At 42.0% G+C, this 17,222-nt stretch overlaps 1 protein-coding gene and 1 long non-coding RNA gene across 3 annotated transcripts in view; both read left to right on the top strand.

Moving 5' to 3' along the window:
* Nucleotides 1-972: 972 nt before the first annotated feature.
* ZCCHC8 (zinc finger CCHC-type containing 8) overlaps nucleotides 973-17,222 on the top strand; it is a 25,763-nt gene continuing 9,513 nt past the window's right edge. Inside the window, exons 1-8 of one of the 2 annotated variants that reach the window (XM_032242709.1) lie at nucleotides 973-1,483; nucleotides 2,529-2,606; nucleotides 7,827-7,930; nucleotides 8,046-8,111; nucleotides 8,680-8,740; nucleotides 9,201-9,343; nucleotides 9,615-9,757; nucleotides 16,222-16,343. In XM_032242709.1, coding sequence (XP_032098600.1) covers nucleotides 2,580-2,606; nucleotides 7,827-7,930; nucleotides 8,046-8,111; nucleotides 8,680-8,740; nucleotides 9,201-9,343; nucleotides 9,615-9,757; nucleotides 16,222-16,343 — 666 coding nt within the window. In that variant the 5' untranslated portion in view covers nucleotides 973-1,483; nucleotides 2,529-2,579. The remainder of the gene's footprint in view (nucleotides 1,484-2,528; nucleotides 2,607-7,826; nucleotides 7,931-8,045; nucleotides 8,112-8,679; nucleotides 8,741-9,200; nucleotides 9,344-9,614; nucleotides 9,758-16,221; nucleotides 16,344-17,222) is intronic. The other variant, XM_032242715.1, reaches the window with a different exon arrangement.
* On the top strand, nucleotides 10,846-11,380 carry LOC116526442. The gene is made up of 2 exons (XR_004258159.1): nucleotides 10,846-11,001; nucleotides 11,307-11,380. It is a non-coding gene; the product is annotated as an uncharacterized LOC116526442 (long non-coding RNA).

Below are 17,222 nucleotides of genomic sequence, written 5' to 3'. Positions count from 1 at the left end.
ACTGACCAAGGTCAAGAAGATAGAAGGAACAGTGCCAGGTCCGTAACCTACTTTATCTCAGCAGAAGTGGAACCCAAGTCTCTGAGGGTGGGGAAGCTGGATGCTAAATACAGCAGCAGCAAGGTGCTGGGCACAACTGACCTGTAGTACTTTTGTCCCTCCCATGCCCAGATTAGAATCAGTAACTACTCTAGCTCATGACAGTCTCATTTCTGCACCATACACCTAGTGTTTCACCTGCAGAAATTTTAAAATGCTAGAGCTACAAGATAACTGAAAGATCATCAAGTCTGTGAAAAGGAAACTGAGTCTGAGACATTATGGCTCCCCAATTACATCCTAGTAAGTCTTGGACTCCTTTGACACCTCCTGAACTGAGCACTACAGAATATATGATGAGCTTGGTTCTTGACCTGGAGAGCTGGAGAAAGTAGACCTCAGTATTTTTTCTTGCTTTGCATTTTGATTTTATATTTCCCAGTTTCATATTTATATTGGTGTTTCCTTATATGTGTATAAAGAATCTCTGGGAGGAGGACGTGGAAGACCTGAATGTATTGACTATCTTAGTGTTGCAGAAATAGTTGGCTAGGGCTAGGCACGGTGGCTCACTGATCTTTGCTGCATCATCCGTTTCTTCACTAGAAAACAGAATAGTCATATTAACTACCTGTGAGGTAGCTACATGAGGTAGCTACATGATAACTACCTGTGAGGTAGCTCCCAACACTTTGGGAGGCCGAGGTGGGTGGATCACGAGGTCAGGAGATCAAGACCAACCTGGCCAACATGGTGAAACCCTGTCTCTACTAAAAATGAAAAAATTAGCTGGGCATGGTGGCGTGCACCTATAGTTCCAGCTACTTGGGAGGCTGAGGCAGGAGAATCACTGAACTCAAGATGCGGAGGTTCCAGTGAGCCAAGAGTTTGCCACTGCACTCCAGCCTGGGTGACAGAGCAAGACTCCGTCTCAAAAAAAAAAAAAAGAGGTGACTAGGAGACAGGGTAGAAAGGGAGCTTTCCATTATGTAACCCTTTTACTTCTTTTGGATTTTGAACCATTTACATGTAGTATCTATTTAAAAATTAAGTGCGTAGAATTTATAAATAAAATCCATGTATTCTTTGCGCAACTGATTGACAGTTATGCCAATCACTGTGTTACTTTATCATCATCATTTCACTAACTTGGCAACAATGTGTAATTTTACCTTAAGGAATATGTTCCTGAGTATTACAAAGAGTCAATGATTTGATAGACTTCTGAAAAACAAAATAACAGCATTCGAACTTGGCATCTTATAGTAATGCATAAGACTTCAGTCTATTGAATGTTTTACTCTGTCTGGGTTCTGACCATTTTGTCCTCTTACACAGGCAATATCATCAAGAAATAGAGGAATTTGTATCAAATTTAGTAAAAAGATTTGAGGAACAGCAGAAAAATGATGTGGAAAAGACTTCCTTTAATCTTTTGCCCCAGGTATTTCAAATTTAAGAGACTTTAAGATTAGTAGGTTATGGGTTTCACTGCCAATTATTGGGCCACAAGGATCTTCTTGAATCAAAACCAAAATGATTAAGACTATTCACCTCCCTCCTTCCACTAGCTTTCTTTTTCGAAGTCTGACTGGTTTAGCCACACGGCGTTCTTTTAGACTGTGGCTCAGACTTTTTACATTGCCTAACGTGGACATGTGGTTTTGGGCAGAAAATTAATTTTAGGCCCGAAAATAATCCGAGTTTCTGGGGTTTGTGAAAGATGGATTCCTTTTATCTAAAACCAACAGGTTTGTGTGCTATCCTTTTTTCCCTCTACTTGTTTTTAGAACAATTGTGTGCCCAAAGAAATCTGAGAAGTTTTACTATGTGAATATTAAATTATGCATTTATGTTTTAAAAAAAGAAGAGTCAGAGTTATGATTTCTAGGTCTTTTTTTAAAATTAAAAATTAAGGTAAGTAGAAGCTCTCAAACAAGGAGCTTTAGCTGTTTATCCTCAGGCTTTGGAGAACAGAATGTTCTGATTGATTCCTTTTTTTATCACCTTTGGTTTTTATGTATTCTATACAGTTTTTAACAATTCAGCAAACAAAATACATTTAACAATAAAAACCATACTGAATATTATTTTTGATTCAGGGAAACTTCTGTAGTAGCTTGAGGTCTGTGAGGGTTATATTTATCAGTATTGACCAATAACGTAAAACTATATATTTTTTATCTTTCTGGTTATCTGCCTTGCCTGTTTAAGTGTTGAAAGTGGCATAAGTAACATTAGTTTAAAAAAAGCCATGGTGCATGCTAATGCTTCAGAAGCAGCCCTCCTTTTACATCTTCTTCCATTCTCCCACAAGAAATGTCGTTCATAAACATTCTTACGTTAATTAATAAACTCACCAAATTTGAAATTCTGCATATCTTATTGGTGTTTGTTGGAAAATAAGTGTATTCAACTTCCTAAGATTTGAAATGTAAACTTGTTAAAAATTGGTTACCCTTTGTAATATGCGTTTTTCTTTGTATTAGCCATCCAGTATTGTGCTAGAAGAGGACCATAAAGTGGAAGAGTCCTGTGCCATGAAAAACAACAAGGAAGCTTTCAGTGTAAGTTCGGACATTTCAGTTTTGAATTTTGCCAATAGGTGTTTTCTATCCTGTGTCAACTGGGTGGTGTTTAAAAAATAAAGTAGTATAGTCATATGTCTTCACTTGATTATAGCATCTTTCTGTGTGGTAAATAGCAGTTTGGACTTTATCCTCTAAATATTACAGTTTTGTTTTTTTTTTTTTTCCCAAGGCAGAGTCTTGCTCTGTCACCCAGGCTGGAGTGCAGTGGCACAGTCTTGGCTCACTGCAGCCTCTGCCTCCCAGGTTCAAGCAATTCTCCTGTCTCAGCCTCCCAAGTAGGTGGGACTACAGGTGCGTGCCACCATGCAGGCTAATTTTTTTATTAGAGACTGGGTAGAGACTGGGTTTCACCATGTTGGCCAGGCTGGTCTGACTCCTGACCTGGTGATCCACCTGACTTGGCCTCCCAAAGTGCTGGGATTACAGGCGTGAGCCACTACACCCGGCCAGTTTGCTTTTTAATAATGATTGTGAACCTGGGGCACAGTAAAACATACTTTGGAGAACTTTTGTTTGTTTTTTTGTTTAGAGACAGGGTTTCACCAGTCTGGTCTTTGAACTCCTGACCTCGTGATCCACCCACCTCAGCCTCCCAAAGTGCTAGGATTACAGGCGTGAGTCACCGCTCCCAGCCTGGAGAACTTTATTTTTGTATTGACCAACCGCTTTGTTTTTTCAAGAACTTGGGGGAAGAGATATAGAAGTCTTGCTTGTTGAACTTATACATGGCTAAAGCTGAGAGGGATAGGTAGCTAATATAACAGATGGCAAATTTGGAATTTAAAGTGTTGACAGGTTTAAATGGTGGGTGAAAAAATAGCAGAAGTTAACAAGGATGACCTCCATTTAGGCTACAGCCTTTCAATATGCAAAATTCAGTAGTGTTAATACAATGTAGTAGTATGATATTGTAGCTTGTAATATTTTAAAAGGTAATAGTGGATTCTATAATATTGAAGGAAAACTAGTTTTCACATTTATGTAGTATTATGCCGTATTAATATACCACAATTTTAGGCTGGGTGCAGTGGCTCACACCTGTAATCCTGGTGCTCTCAGAGGACAAGGTGGGAAGATTACTTGAGTCCAGAGTTCCAGACTAGCCTAAGCAACATAGCCAGAACTCATTTCTACAAAAAATTCCTAAGAAATTAGCCAACTGTGGCTGAGTGCAGTGGCTCACACCTGTAATCTCAGCAGTTTGGGAGGCTGAGACAGATGGATCACTTGAGGTCAGGAGTTTGAGACCAGCCTGGCCATCATGGCGAAACCTTGTCTCTACTAATAATATAAAAATTACTCAGACGTAGTGGTGCACACCTGTAGTCCCAGCTTCTGGGGAGGCTGAGTCATGAGAATCACTTTGCACCCAGGAGAGGTAGGCTACAGTGAGCCAAGATCATGCTGCTGCACTACAGTCTGGGCGACAAGGTAAAATCTTTTTCCCAAAAAAAAAAAAAAAAAAATTAGCCAAACGGGAGAAAAAAAAAGATAAAGATATATATGTGTGTGTGTATGAATGTATGTATGTATATTTGGAAATGATATGGGCCTACTGGGTTGATGAAGAGCCCACAAACTTTATTGAAAGGAAGATTTGCAAGGGATGTCCCGTCTCTACAAATAGGATAAAGCCTGTTTGTAAGACAATAAAAGTTATTTTAAATTACCCTTTAAAGTGCCAAGTGACAGAATTAAGACCAGTGATTGAATTTAGTACAAGAAGTTACATTTCAACTCAACCTTTTAGAAAGCTTGAATTTTCATCAGAGATGTAAAAAATGATATGGCGGTCATTCAAAAGAAAGAAGAAAAAAAAGAAGTGAAGTGGCACTTCTCATTTATGAAAATGAATTCAGTGTTACTGGAGTCAAATAGGAACTGAGATGTTATCAGGGCACTTTAAAAAGAAATTTCTGAATTTGAATGAGGTAATTTTTCATTTTCCTTCCGACCCTGAGGTTCTGGGATTTAAAGTGGCACCTGCCTAGAAACTGGGAATTTTATTTATTTATTAATTTAGACCTTTAACAAATATGAAAATATTTAATGAATGTTACTTTGTCGCAGGGACCCTTCTAGGTTCCATGGAGACAGAAATGAAAAAAAGGGCAAAGTCCCAGCCCTCGTTTAATTACTTTCTAGTCAGGGAAGGCAGAACCCTGAAGAAAAATAAAGCAGGGAAAGCAGTTAAAGAGTAGCTGTGGGGTAAGTGGTTTGTATAGTGACTGACAGCTTCTCTGAGTCAAGCCTTAGATGAATTAAGGGAGTGAGCGGAGGCTGTGGTTTGAATAAGGCACTGTAGGCAGTAGGAAAGGTAAGTAGAAAGCCCCAAGACAGGAGCACTACCTGGCATGTAAGTTCTAAGCTCATTACAGTTATTGCTCGTGAAGGTACTGTTAGGCTTCAGTTGTACAGGTGAAGAAACAGATGGAAAGCTAAGTAACTTGCCAGTGGATTAGTAAGCGGCAAAGCCAGGGCAGAGTTTAAAACCAGGCTCTTGGCCTAGTGCAAGCAGCTCACGCCTGTAATCCCAGCACTTTGGGAGGCCAAGGCAGGCAGATCACCTGAGGTCAGGAGTTCAAGAGCAGCCTGGCCAGATGGTAAAACCTCATCTCTTCTAAAAATACAAAAATTAGCAGGGCGTGCTGACTGACACCTGTAATCGCAGCTACTTGGGAGGCTAAGGCAGGAGAATCATTTGAACCCAGGAGGCGGAGGTTGCAGTGAGCTGAGATCCCACCACTGCACTCCAGCTTGGACAACAGAGCAAGACTGTCTCAAAAAAAAAGAAAAGCCAGGCCCTTGGAGTCTGGAGCACAAGATCTGAATGTTCATGTTGTCCAATAGGCTGTAATGAGGACTTCAGATTTTACTGTAAGAGGAGAAGCTGTGGAAGGTTTTAAATAGAAATGTGACATGATATGAATTGACTTTTTAAAAGAGCTGGATTCTGTGTGGAAAATAGTCTGTAGCTGGTTATGCATGGAAGCTGAAAACCAGTTAGGAAGTTATTGTATTCAACTCAGGTGAGACAAAATAGTACTGAGACTGGGGTGAGAGTGGTGCTGCTGAGAGGTGGTTAGAATGTGGGTATGCTGAGGCCTGGCATGGTGGCTCACGCCTGTAATCCAAGCACTTTGGAGGCCAAGGCGGACAGATCACCTGAGATCAGGAGTCAAGACCAGCCTGACCAACATGGTGAAACCCCGTCTTTAAAAAAAAAAAATTTAAAAAAAAGAATGTGGGTATACTGGGGAAGTGGAGCTGATCAAATGTGCCGATGAACTGGATGTAGAATATGAGAGCAGGAGAGTAATCAGAGTGACTCAGGTTGTTGGCCTAAGCATCTGGAAGAATGTCATTGTATTTTCTGTGATAGGGAAGACTAGAGGAGCAGGTTTGAAGGGGGATAGGAATCCAGTGCAGTTTTAAATAGGTGAGTTTGAGATGCCACTTACCCGTCCCTTGAGAGTGGTCAAGTTGACACTTCATATATAAAACTGGAGTTTAGGACAGATCAGAACTTGACCTTAAAGGAGAACATATATTCAGGCCAATTTGAATCTATGCTCCCAGTGAAAAAATAATAATTAAAAAATAATAACTTGACCTTTAAAAGTAGTAAGCATATACATTACACTTCATACCATGGGTCAGGATGAACCACCTGGGTAGTGAAAGTGGAGAGGAGGATTGAGAACTGAGCCCTAGGGCACTCTAATGCATGGAAGATAGAGGGATAAGAAGAATCTAGCACAAAAGACCAAGGCTCGGCCAGGAAGGAAAAAAGAGAACTGAGAAGTGTGTCCTAGAAGCCAAGGAAGGAAGATGTTTTTAGGAGGAAGGAAGAATCGTGTCAGTTGTTGCAGATACATTAAGAAAGATGAAGAGTGAGAACTGTCCGTTGAAGTTGGCTGCATGGAAGTCATTGGAGGGCTCCATTGTTCAGGAGCTCAGCCCTGTGATAGATATAGAAGCATACTGGAAATGTTCAAGAGAGAGTGCAGTGTCATTAAAAAGATGGGGGAAGCCAGGCACAGTGGCTCAACACCTGTAATCCCAGCACTTTGGGAGACTGAGGAGGGAGGATTGCTTGAGACCAGGAGTTTGAGACCAGCTTGGGCAACACAGCAAGACCCCATCTCTTTAAAAACAAAAAAAAATTAGCTGTTTGTAGTGGCACAGCTACTTGGGAGACTGAGGCAGGAGGATCACTTTAGCTCAGAGCAAGACCCTGCCTCAAAAAAAAAAAGAAAAAAAAATTTGACCGGGTGAGGTGGCTCACGCCTATAATACCAGCACTTTGGGAGGCCAGGGTGGGCAGATCACCTGAGGTCGGGAGTTCAAGACCAGCTAGACCAACATGGAGAAACCCTGCCTCTACTAAAAATACAAAATTAGCCAGGCGTGGTGGCACATGCCTGTAATACCCAGCTACTTGGGAGGCCAAGGCAGGAGAATTGCTTGAACCCAGGAGGTGGAGGTTGCGGTGAGCCGAGCTCACGCCATTGCACTTCAGCCTGGGCAACAAGAGTGAAACTCAGTCTGAGGTGGGAGGATCGTTTGAGCAGCAGGCGGAGGTTGCAGTAAGCTAAGATTGCACCACTGCACTTCATTCAGCCTAGGCAACAGAGACCCTGTCTCAAAACAAAAAAGTGTATATGTGTGTGTTAGGTGTATTTGTAAAGACAGAGAGATGCAGACAGAAATGGTAAACTAATAACAATTGTTTAATCTCAGCGAAGGATACGTTGGGTGTTCATTGTACCACTTATCCTACTTGTCTGTATGGAATTTTCTGAAAAAACATTGGAGGGACAAGGAAAGAGTGAATGGGAAGAAAGGAAATGGAAACAATAACTGTAGGGTCTGCATGTCTTGCAAAGAGAAGCAATGAAATGGGGCGTTGAAGAGAAATGTGAAAGTCAAGGTTTTCATTTTTTGTTTGAATTCTGGAGAGAATGCAGCCGACAGTCATGATCCAATACAAAGGAAAAACAGTGACCTAGGAGAGAGAGGGAACTGGTGATGTAGTTTCTACTTACACATCAGAGTCTGTCTTCTTAATAACTAGGAAGTTATTATTTCTAGTAATTCCATCCAAAATTAAATTGTTAAAACAGTTAGTCTTAGATTATTTAATGTCTTTTTTTTCTGCTTAAATAGCAATATTTTTTGACTTGTTTTCTGCAGGTTGTAGGAAGTGTCCTGTATTTTACTAATTTTTGCCTTGATAAATTGGGGCAACCGCTTCTAAATGAAAACCCTCAGCTTTCCGAAGGATGGGAAATACCCAAGTATCCTACATAGTGAATGAAGATCTTTTATGCATCTTGCCACTAAGTTCACCTTTAAAACAATTTCCAAATTTTGCAGACCATGATACCTATTCCTTAATAAAATTCACTAAAGGTACCAGCAAGTCTTCAGCCACATTGTTTCTCTAGAAGGGCAAGAAATACAAGTAAAGGCAAAAAGGTTTGTGTGGGGAGTTGTTTTGTTTTACTTATTTATTTTTTTAACCGAAATCATGAACTTTGGGCTTGAAAAGTTAATGTTCTTTACCACTGGTTTACTCTAAGGTTAATTACAGATTGAGCTAGAATTTCAATCCATACACATATATTAAATGTTTAAATGTTTCTTGAAATTCACTGGTTCTCTCCTAATGTGCCGGGGTGGGTGGAAAGGTATAATTGTTGCTGTCAATTTGATTGTAGTCTTATAACCATCTGCCTTCTTTCCATGTTAACGGAAATATGATCATCTGTTTGGCTCGATTCTTCTGTTGTTAGCCCCTGAAAAAACTCAAAAGAGGTAACAGATCAGTCAGGAACAGAATGGTTCTTGGTTAAAAGACTCTGCATAGTACTGTTTAGATCACTAAATACAGGAGATTTAAGTGTACTTCTTGCTGCAGATATTAGTGATCTGTGATTGACTTGCTTTCTTGTCTCTCTGATGCACTTTGCTGTCATAGAATTTTATTGATTTGCTTTTATATTTTTATTTATGTTATAAAAATCTTTGTCTTTTGACCAAATAGGCCAAAGCCTCACTGTTTCAATTGTGGTTCTGAAGAACACCAAATGAAAGATTGCCCAATGGTAAATTTTTCTCATGTTAAGAAAAGTCTTTGAACAAGAGCTTTCTAATGTTTTCAGCAGATTTATGGCGTTGTGTGACATGAAGAAACTTTCTTTGTTACTTTCCTGTAGTCCTTTAATTTGAAATGTTTTCAAATTTGTGTTTATATTTTAAGACATTAAAATTTTTTAGTAAATAATTTAAAATACTACTGTCTATTTGAGATGAATAAACAGGAGAGTTAAACTGTAGAGTTTATCCTAAAAACTTGATTTAATTTATGATAATATTGAGGTGATGGACTGCTCTTCTTCCTTATGTATTTTTTAAAAATATTCACCCTCTTTTACACTTGTTCATCACACATTAAAACTAAAATGATTTGTTTACTTAATCTTAAAAAAAAGTAAGTTTTTATTTAATTTCTGAAATATTTCTGAGTTGCATGACACCATTCTTTTCAAATGTGTCATGATGTAGCCTCGGAATGCTGCTCGAATAAGTGAAAAGAGAAAAGAGTATATGGATGCCTGTGGGGAAGCAAACAATCAGAATTTCCAGCAGCGCTACCACGCAGAAGAAGTAGAAGAAAGATTTGGAAGATTCAAGCCAGGAGTTATTAGGTACCAATGGCATTTTACCATAGAATGTCATTTTTATTTCCCTAGCATTTGGAATGTTCTGTGTATCTTCAGGGTAATTATCAGGATATAAGTGTACTCTGGCAAAGCCCTAGGTAAGATACATTACCAAAACACTCGAAATTTTAATTATATTTGTTAGACATCATGCTACATGGTATGTAATATAAGAAATGTTTTAAAATACCAGAATATTATGTGTTTCATGCAAACAAGAATTCAGTATTTTTTTTCCTCCTTTATTTTTACTTAGTGAAGAACTTCAAGATGCACTAGGTGTGACGGACAAGAGTCTTCCACCTTTTATCTATCGGATGCGCCAGCTAGGGTACCCACCAGGGTGGCTCAAAGAGGCTGAATTGGAGAATTCAGGGCTTGCACTCTATGATGGAAAAGGTATAGTATCTTAAGTTAGAGAAGTCACCTGAAGTGTTTTTTTGTTTTTTTAATGAAAGAATCACAACAGAATGTAATAGGAATGGCTGGCTTCTTTAATGTGTGCCAACTAAAAATATCATGGTGATGTTTCCTTAGTAAATTTTACAAGGAAGGAACTAAAACTTCAGTGAGTTCATAGAATTATCTGATGGTTTTCTGGGCTTGCTCAGGTACTGTCTAGGCCAGAGTATCACCTCTCCAGACAATCCTCATAAGCTTTTACCTTTCTCAGTAGTAATAACAGACGTGGATCCTCAATGCCAGGAGACCTATACAATGTAGGATACAGAAAACCTCCAATAGTCTAGAACTTCTCTCCTAGACAGCTACTCTAGAAAGATATTCACACATATGCAAAAGAAATTGTATGTATACAAGGATCTTTTTGTAGCACTGAATATGATAGTGAAAAATCCATGACAACATTAAGGCTCTAAAGAATAGTTAAATAAATTGGTAGTTCTGAGCTGTAAACTCCCTGCAACATGAAGTGTGAAATAAGTCTGTATGAGCTGACATGGCAAAGTCTTTGTGCAATATTGAGTTTTAAAAACGCAAGTTTCAGCCTGGCACAGTGGCTCATGCCTGTAATCTCAGCATTTTGGGAGGCCGAGGTGGGTGGATCACTTGAGATCAGGAGTTCAAGACTAGCCTGGCCAAGATGGCAAACACGGTCTCTACTTAAACTACAAAAATTAGCCAAGCGTGGTGGCGGGTGCCTATAATCCCAGCTACTCAAGAGGCTGAGGCAGGAGAATCGCTTGAACCAAGGAGACAGAGGTTGCAATGAGCCGAGATTTGCACCACTGTACTCCAGCCTGGGTGACAGAATGAGATTCTGTCTCAAAAAAATAAAAATTTAAAACCAAGTTTCAGGAGGGGAGTTGGGGAGAAGAAAAAAAGCAAGTTTTGCTGGTTGAGGTGGCTCATGCCTGTAATCTCAGCACTTTGGGAGGCTGAGGAGGGAAGATCACTTAAGCTGAGGAGTTTTGTTACGGTATAAAATAGTTTTGGGCTGGGTGCGGTGTCTCACACCTGTAATCCCAACACTTTGGGAGACAGATGAGTGGATCACCTGAGGTCAGGAGTTTGAGACCAGCCTAGCCAACATGGTAAAACCCTGTTAGCCTAGTGTGTTGGTGGGTATTTGTAATCCCAGCTACTCAGGAGGCTGAGGCAGGATAATTGCTTGAAACCAGGAAGTCGAGGTTGCAGTAAGCCGAGATCATGCCATTGTGCTCCAGCCTGGGTGACAAGAGCAAACCTCTGTCTTCAAAATATATAAAAAATAAAAATTGGCTGGGCGCGGTGGCTCATGCCTGTAATCCCAGCACTTTGGGAGGCCGAGGCAGGTGGATCACAAGGTCAATAGATCAAGACCATCCTGGCCAACATGGTGAAACCCTGTCTCTACTAAAAAATACAAAAATTAGCTGGGTGTTTGGCATGCGCCTGTAGTCCCAGCTACTTGGGAGGCTGAGGTGGAAGAATCACTTGAACCCGGGAGGCGAAGGTTGCAGTTAGCGGAGACTGCGCCACTGGGCTCTAGCCTGGTAAGTCTCCATCTCAAAAATAAATAAATAATTTAATTAATTAAAAATAAATAAAATAAAAATTTTTTTAAAGTTTTTTGGGGGGTTTTTTTTGTTTTGTTTTGTTTTGAGATAGGGTCTACTAAAAATAATAAATTAGCCAGGTGTGGCAGTGCATACCTGTAGTCACAGCTACTTGGGAGGCTGAAGTGGGAGGATCACTGGTGCCCAAAAAGCACAGGCAGCAGTGAGCTGCGTTCATAGCACTGCATTCCAGCCTGGGTGATAGAGTGAGACCCCGTCTCAAAGCAAGTTTCTGGATAACTTAAATATTGTGGTGCCATTTGTCTTATAAAAAGAAAGAAAACCGCCGGGCACAGTGGCTCAAGCCTGTAATCCCAGCACTTTGGGAGGCCGAGGCGGGTGGATCACGAGGTCAAGAGATCGAGACCATCCTGGTCAACATGGTGAAACCCTGTCTCTACTAAAAATACAAAACATTAGCTGGGCATGGTGGCGCATGTCTGTAATCCCAGCTACTCAGGAGGTTGAGGCAGGAGAATTGCCTGAACCCAGGAGGCAGAGGTTGTGGTGAGCTGAGATTGCGCCATTGCACTCCAGCCTGGGTAATAAGAGTGAGACTCAGTCTCAAAAAGAAAGAAAGAAAACCAGGCTGGGTACAGTGGCTCACACCTGTAATCCCAGCACTTTGGGAAGCCGAGGTGGGCAGATCTCTTGAGGTCAGGAGTTTGAGACTAGCCTGGCCTGGCCACCGTGGCGGAACCCCATCTCTACTAAAAATACAAAAATTAGCCAGGCATAGTAGCACACTCCTGTAATTCTAGCCACTAGGGAGGCTGAGGCAGGAGAATTGCTTGAACCCAGGGACAGAGGTTGCAGTGAGCCGAGATCGAGCCACTGTACTCCAGCCTGGCACCTGGCGATGGAGCTAGACCCCGTCTCAAAAAAAAAAAAATGAAAAAGAAAAAACCACATGGTTGAAAAAATGCTCTGTTCTCTCTGAAGATTTACATATATAAAAAGTCTTAACAAAGAACCATTCAGATTCTAGGGTTTAGACTCATAAGGGGTCTTCCCTGACCACCTTTCCTAAGTTTGAGTCTTTCTCATTTGCCAGTCTGTCCTGCTGGTCTTTATTACTATACTGTTTCCCTCATGCCGTATCATAATTTATATACATTTGTATTATATCTTCTTTTTTTTGAGATGGAGTCTTGCTCTGCCACCCAGGCTGGAGTGCAGTGGTGCGATCCCAGCTCACTGCAGCTTCTGCCTCCCGGGTTCAAGTAGTTCTCTGCCTCAACCTCCTGAATAGATGGGATTACAGATACCTGCCACCATGCCCAGTTAATTTTTGTATTTTTAGTAGAGACAGGGTTGCAGCATCTTGGCTAGGCTGGTCTTGACCTCCTGACTTCAGTTGATCCACCCTCCTTGGCCTCCCAAGTGCTGGGATTACAGGCGTGAGCCACCGCACCTGGCCCCTATATCTTTATTTCTATTTTACTTGAATATTGTCTATTTTCCCACCTACTACACCTAGCCTATAAAGTGGTTTGAATAGTATGTGCCTCCTAGGCTTAGTATGAAGATTAACTGAAAATATATATGCTTATTATGTATGTACCCATAATTATTAAAATAAAAAATCTAAATATAAAATACAGTTCCCTCCCCCAAAAAGATTAATGACATTAAAATTTATGAATGGCTTAAAACACTAACTGAAAAGAAAACACCCAGAGGCCAGGCACAGTGGCTCATGCTTATAATCCCAGCACTCTGGGAAGCTGAGGCAGAAGGATCACTTGAGCAGTTCAAGACCAGCCTGGGAAACATAGTGAGACCCCATCATTACAAAAAATTTTAAAACATTAGCTGGGCATGGTGGCATGTCCCTGTAGTCCCAGGTACTGAAGACCCTGAGGTGGGAGGATTTTCAGAGCCTAGGAGGTTAAGGCTGTAGTGAGCCATGATTGTGTTCTTATACTCCAGCCAGGGTGACAGAGCAAGACCCTGTTTCAAAAAAAAACGAAAGAAAATAACTATCTGGACACATAGTAAACACTATATAAATATTTATTAAATGAAATAAAAGCATTAGAATTAGAGCATTCGTGACATCCTAAAGTCAGTATCAAATAGCCTTTTTCTTTTCTTTTCCTTTTTTTGAGATGGAGTTTTATTCTTGTCGCCCAGGCTCGAGTGCAGTAGCACAATGTCAGCTCACTGCAACCTCTGCCTCCTGGGCCCAGGTGATTCTCCCACCTCAGCCTCCCGAGTAGCTGGAATTACAGGCTCCTGCCACCACCCCAGCTAATTTTTTTTTTTGAGACGGAGCCTTGCTCTGTTTCCCAGGCCGGAGTACAGTGGCGCAATCTCGGCTCACCAAAACCTCCGCCTCCCAGGTTCAACTGATTCTCCTGCCTCAGCCTCCTAAGCAGCTGGGACTATAGGAACGTGCCATCATGGCTGGCTAATTTTTGTATTTTTAGTAGAGGCAGGGTTTCACTATGTTGGCCAGGCTGGTCTTGAACTCATGAACCCACCTCAGCCTTCCAAAGTGCTGGGATTACAGCCGTGAGCCACCTCACCCAAACTGCCTAGCTAATTTTTGTATTTTTAGTAGAGATGGAGTTTCACTATGTTTGCTAGGCTGATCTCGAACTCATGACCTCAGGTGATTTGCCCACCTTGGCTTCCCAAAGTGCTGGAATTACAGTCATGAGCCACTGCACCTGACCCCAAGTAGCCTTTTTTTCCTTTTTTTTTTTTTTTTTTTTTTTTTGAGACGGAGTTTCACTCATGTTACCCAGGCTGGAGTGCAATGGCGCGATCTCGGCTCACCGCAACCTCCGCCTCCTGGGTTCAGGCAATTCTCCTGCCTCAGCCACCTGAGTAGCTGGGATTACAGGCACGCACCACCATGCCCAGCTAATTTTTTGTATTTTTAGTAGAGACGGGGTTTCACCATGTTGACCAGGATGGTCTCGATCTCTTGACCTCGTGATCCACCCGCCTCGGCCTCCCAAAGTGCTGGGATTACAGGCTTGAGCCACCGCGACCGGTCGCCTTTTTTTCCTTTGAGACAGAGTCCCCCATGCTGGAGTGCAGTGGGCGCGATCTTGGCTCACTGCCGCTTTGACCTCCCCAGGCTCAGGTGATCCTCCCACTTCAGCATCCCAAGTGGCTGGAACCACGGACACATGCCACTACACCTGGCTAATTTTTATATTTTTTGTAGAGACACAGGTTTGCCCTGTTGCCCAGGCTGGTCTCAATCTCCTGGGCTCAAGCGGTCTGCATACCTCAGCCTCCCAAAGTGCTGGATTAATGACACAAGCCACCATGCCCAACCAAAATAGACATTTAAGCAACTCATAGAACAACCAAAGTTTCCAAGATTTAAGCTTCCATGTTACTTTTGTTTTTGTTGTTGCTGTTGTTTTTTTCCTTTTGAGACACAGTCTCCCTTTGTCACCAGGTGCCATGCTGGAGTGCAGTGGCACAATCTCGGCCCACTGCAACCTCCGCTTCCCAGGTTCAAGCAGTTCTCCTGCCTCAGCCTCCCGAGTAGCTGGGACCACTACGCCACTATGCCCAGCTAATTTTTGTAGTTTAGTAGAGATGGAGTTTCACCGTGTTGGCCAGGATGGTCTCGATCTCTTGACCTCGTGATCCGCCCACCTTAGCCTCCACAGTGCTGGGATTACAGGCGTGAGCCACTGCGCCTGGCCCTTTCATGTTACTTTCTACAAAGGTAACATGCCCACATTGTTTAAAAATTTTGTTCTGGGGCCAGGCGCGGTGGCTCAAGCCTGTAATACCAGCACTTTGGGAGGCCGAGGCGGGTAGATCATGAGGTCAAGAGATCGAGACCATCCTGGTCAACACGGTGAAACCCTGTCTCTACTAAAAATACAAAAAAAAATTAGCTGGGCATGGTGGTGCGTGCCTGTAATCCCAGCTACTCAGGTGGCTGAGGCAGGAGAATTGCCTGAACCCAGGAGGCGGAGGTTGCGGTGAGCCGAGATCGCGCCATTGCACTCCAGCCTGAGTAACATGAGTGAAACTCCGTCCCAAAAAAAAAAAAAAAAAAAAAAAAATTTTGTTCTGGGCTGGTTGCAGTGGCTCATGCCTGTAATCCCAGCACTTTGGGAGGCTGAGGTGGGCAAATTGAGCTCAGGATTTCGAGACCAGCCTGGGCCACATTGTGAAACTCAATCTTCACCAAAATACAAAATCATTAGCCAAGTGTGGTGGCACATGCCTATAGTCCCAGCCACTCAGGAGGCTGAGGTGGGAGAATCGCTTGAACCCAGGAGGCAGAGGGTGCAGTGAGCCAAGATCTCACCACTGCACTCCAGCCTGGGTGACAGAGTGATACTCCATCTCAAAAAAAAAAATACATATTTCTTCTGGCCAGGCGTGGTAGCTTGCCTGTAATCTCAGCACTTGAGAAGCCAAGGCGGGTGGATTGCTTAAGCTCAGGAGTTTGAGACCAACCTGGGCAACATTGTGAAACTCTTGTCTCTACTAAAAATACTTAACTTAGCCAGGAGCAGTTGTGCATGCCTGTAGTACCAGCTCTTCAGGAAGCTGAGGTGGGAGGATCACTTGAGCCTGAGAGGCAAAAGCTGTAGTGAGCCAAGATGGTGCCACTGTACTCCAGCAGCCTGGGTGACAAAGCGAGAACCTTTCTCAAAAAAAAAAAAACAAACTTATGTCCTAATGGTTTAGAAAAATTATAGCTATTTCAAAACTAATTCTGTTGTCATGAGTATAAGCATTTTCCAGGTGTACTTTTGGTCTGGGGAGAGATGTATATTGACATTTAACAATATTAATACTTTTTATGGTCTGTAATAGATGGCACTGATGGGGAAACGGAAGTTGGGGAAATACAACAGAATAAAAGTGTCACTTACGATCTCTCAAAATTGGTCAACTATCCTGGTTTTAATATATCCACTCCAAAAGGAATTCCAGATGTAAGTATATTGATTTTTTTAAATTATCGTGTGATGTGATAGTACTATGTTAAAGACTGGTCAAAATATTAACTTGTTGGCTAAGCACCGTGCCTCACACCTGTTAATCCCAGCACTTTGGGAGGTAGAGGCAAAAGGATTGCTTGAGCCCCACAGTTTGAGACCAGCCTGAGCAACATAGCAAGACCTTGTCTCTACTAGTTTTTAAAATTTAAAAACTAGTCAAGGGTGGTGGCACATGCCTATAATCCCCGCTACTAGGGAGGCTGGGGTGGAAGGATTGCAGAGATTACAGTGAGGTGAGATCACATGAGACCCTGTCTCAAAAAATAATTAGTTAATTCATATACACATACTAACTTATATAGCAGTTACTATTTAAAGGAATAAATTTGTTACTTGTTTACATTTTTAATTTCCTTTATAGAATCTTGCTAGAATCTTAATTGAAGTGTTGTATTCATCAACAGCAGTTTTCTCTAATTTTGTGCCCTCAGAAAGGGAGCCAAATAGATTGGTTAGAGTCTCTAAAACTATTCTAAAATCTTAAAAGTTTTAAAAAATATGCATGGTTGGCCGGGCGCGGTGGCTCACGCCTGTAATCCCAGCACTTTGGGAGGCCGAGGCGGGTGGATCACGAGGTCGAGCGATCGAGACCATCCTGGTCAACATGGTGAAACCCCGTCTCTACTAAAAATACAAAAAATTAGCTGGGCATGGTGGCGCGTGCTTGTAATCCCAGCTACTCAGGAGGCTGAGGCAGGAGAATTGCCTGAACCCGGGAGGCGGAGGTTGCGGTGAGCTGAGGTCGCGCCATTGCACTCCAGCCTGGGTAACAAGAGCGAAACTCCGTCTCAAAAAAAAAAAAAAAAAAATGCA

Source organism: Sapajus apella, unplaced genomic scaffold, assembly GCF_009761245.1.
Source record: "Sapajus apella isolate SASKATOON/1434 unplaced genomic scaffold, GSC_monkey_1.0 scaffold2, whole genome shotgun sequence".
In the NCBI taxonomy this organism is placed as follows: Eukaryota; Metazoa; Chordata; class Mammalia; order Primates; family Cebidae; genus Sapajus; species Sapajus apella.
Note: the sequence above shows the minus strand (reverse complement) of the source record. Positions and strands in the feature narration are given on the sequence as shown.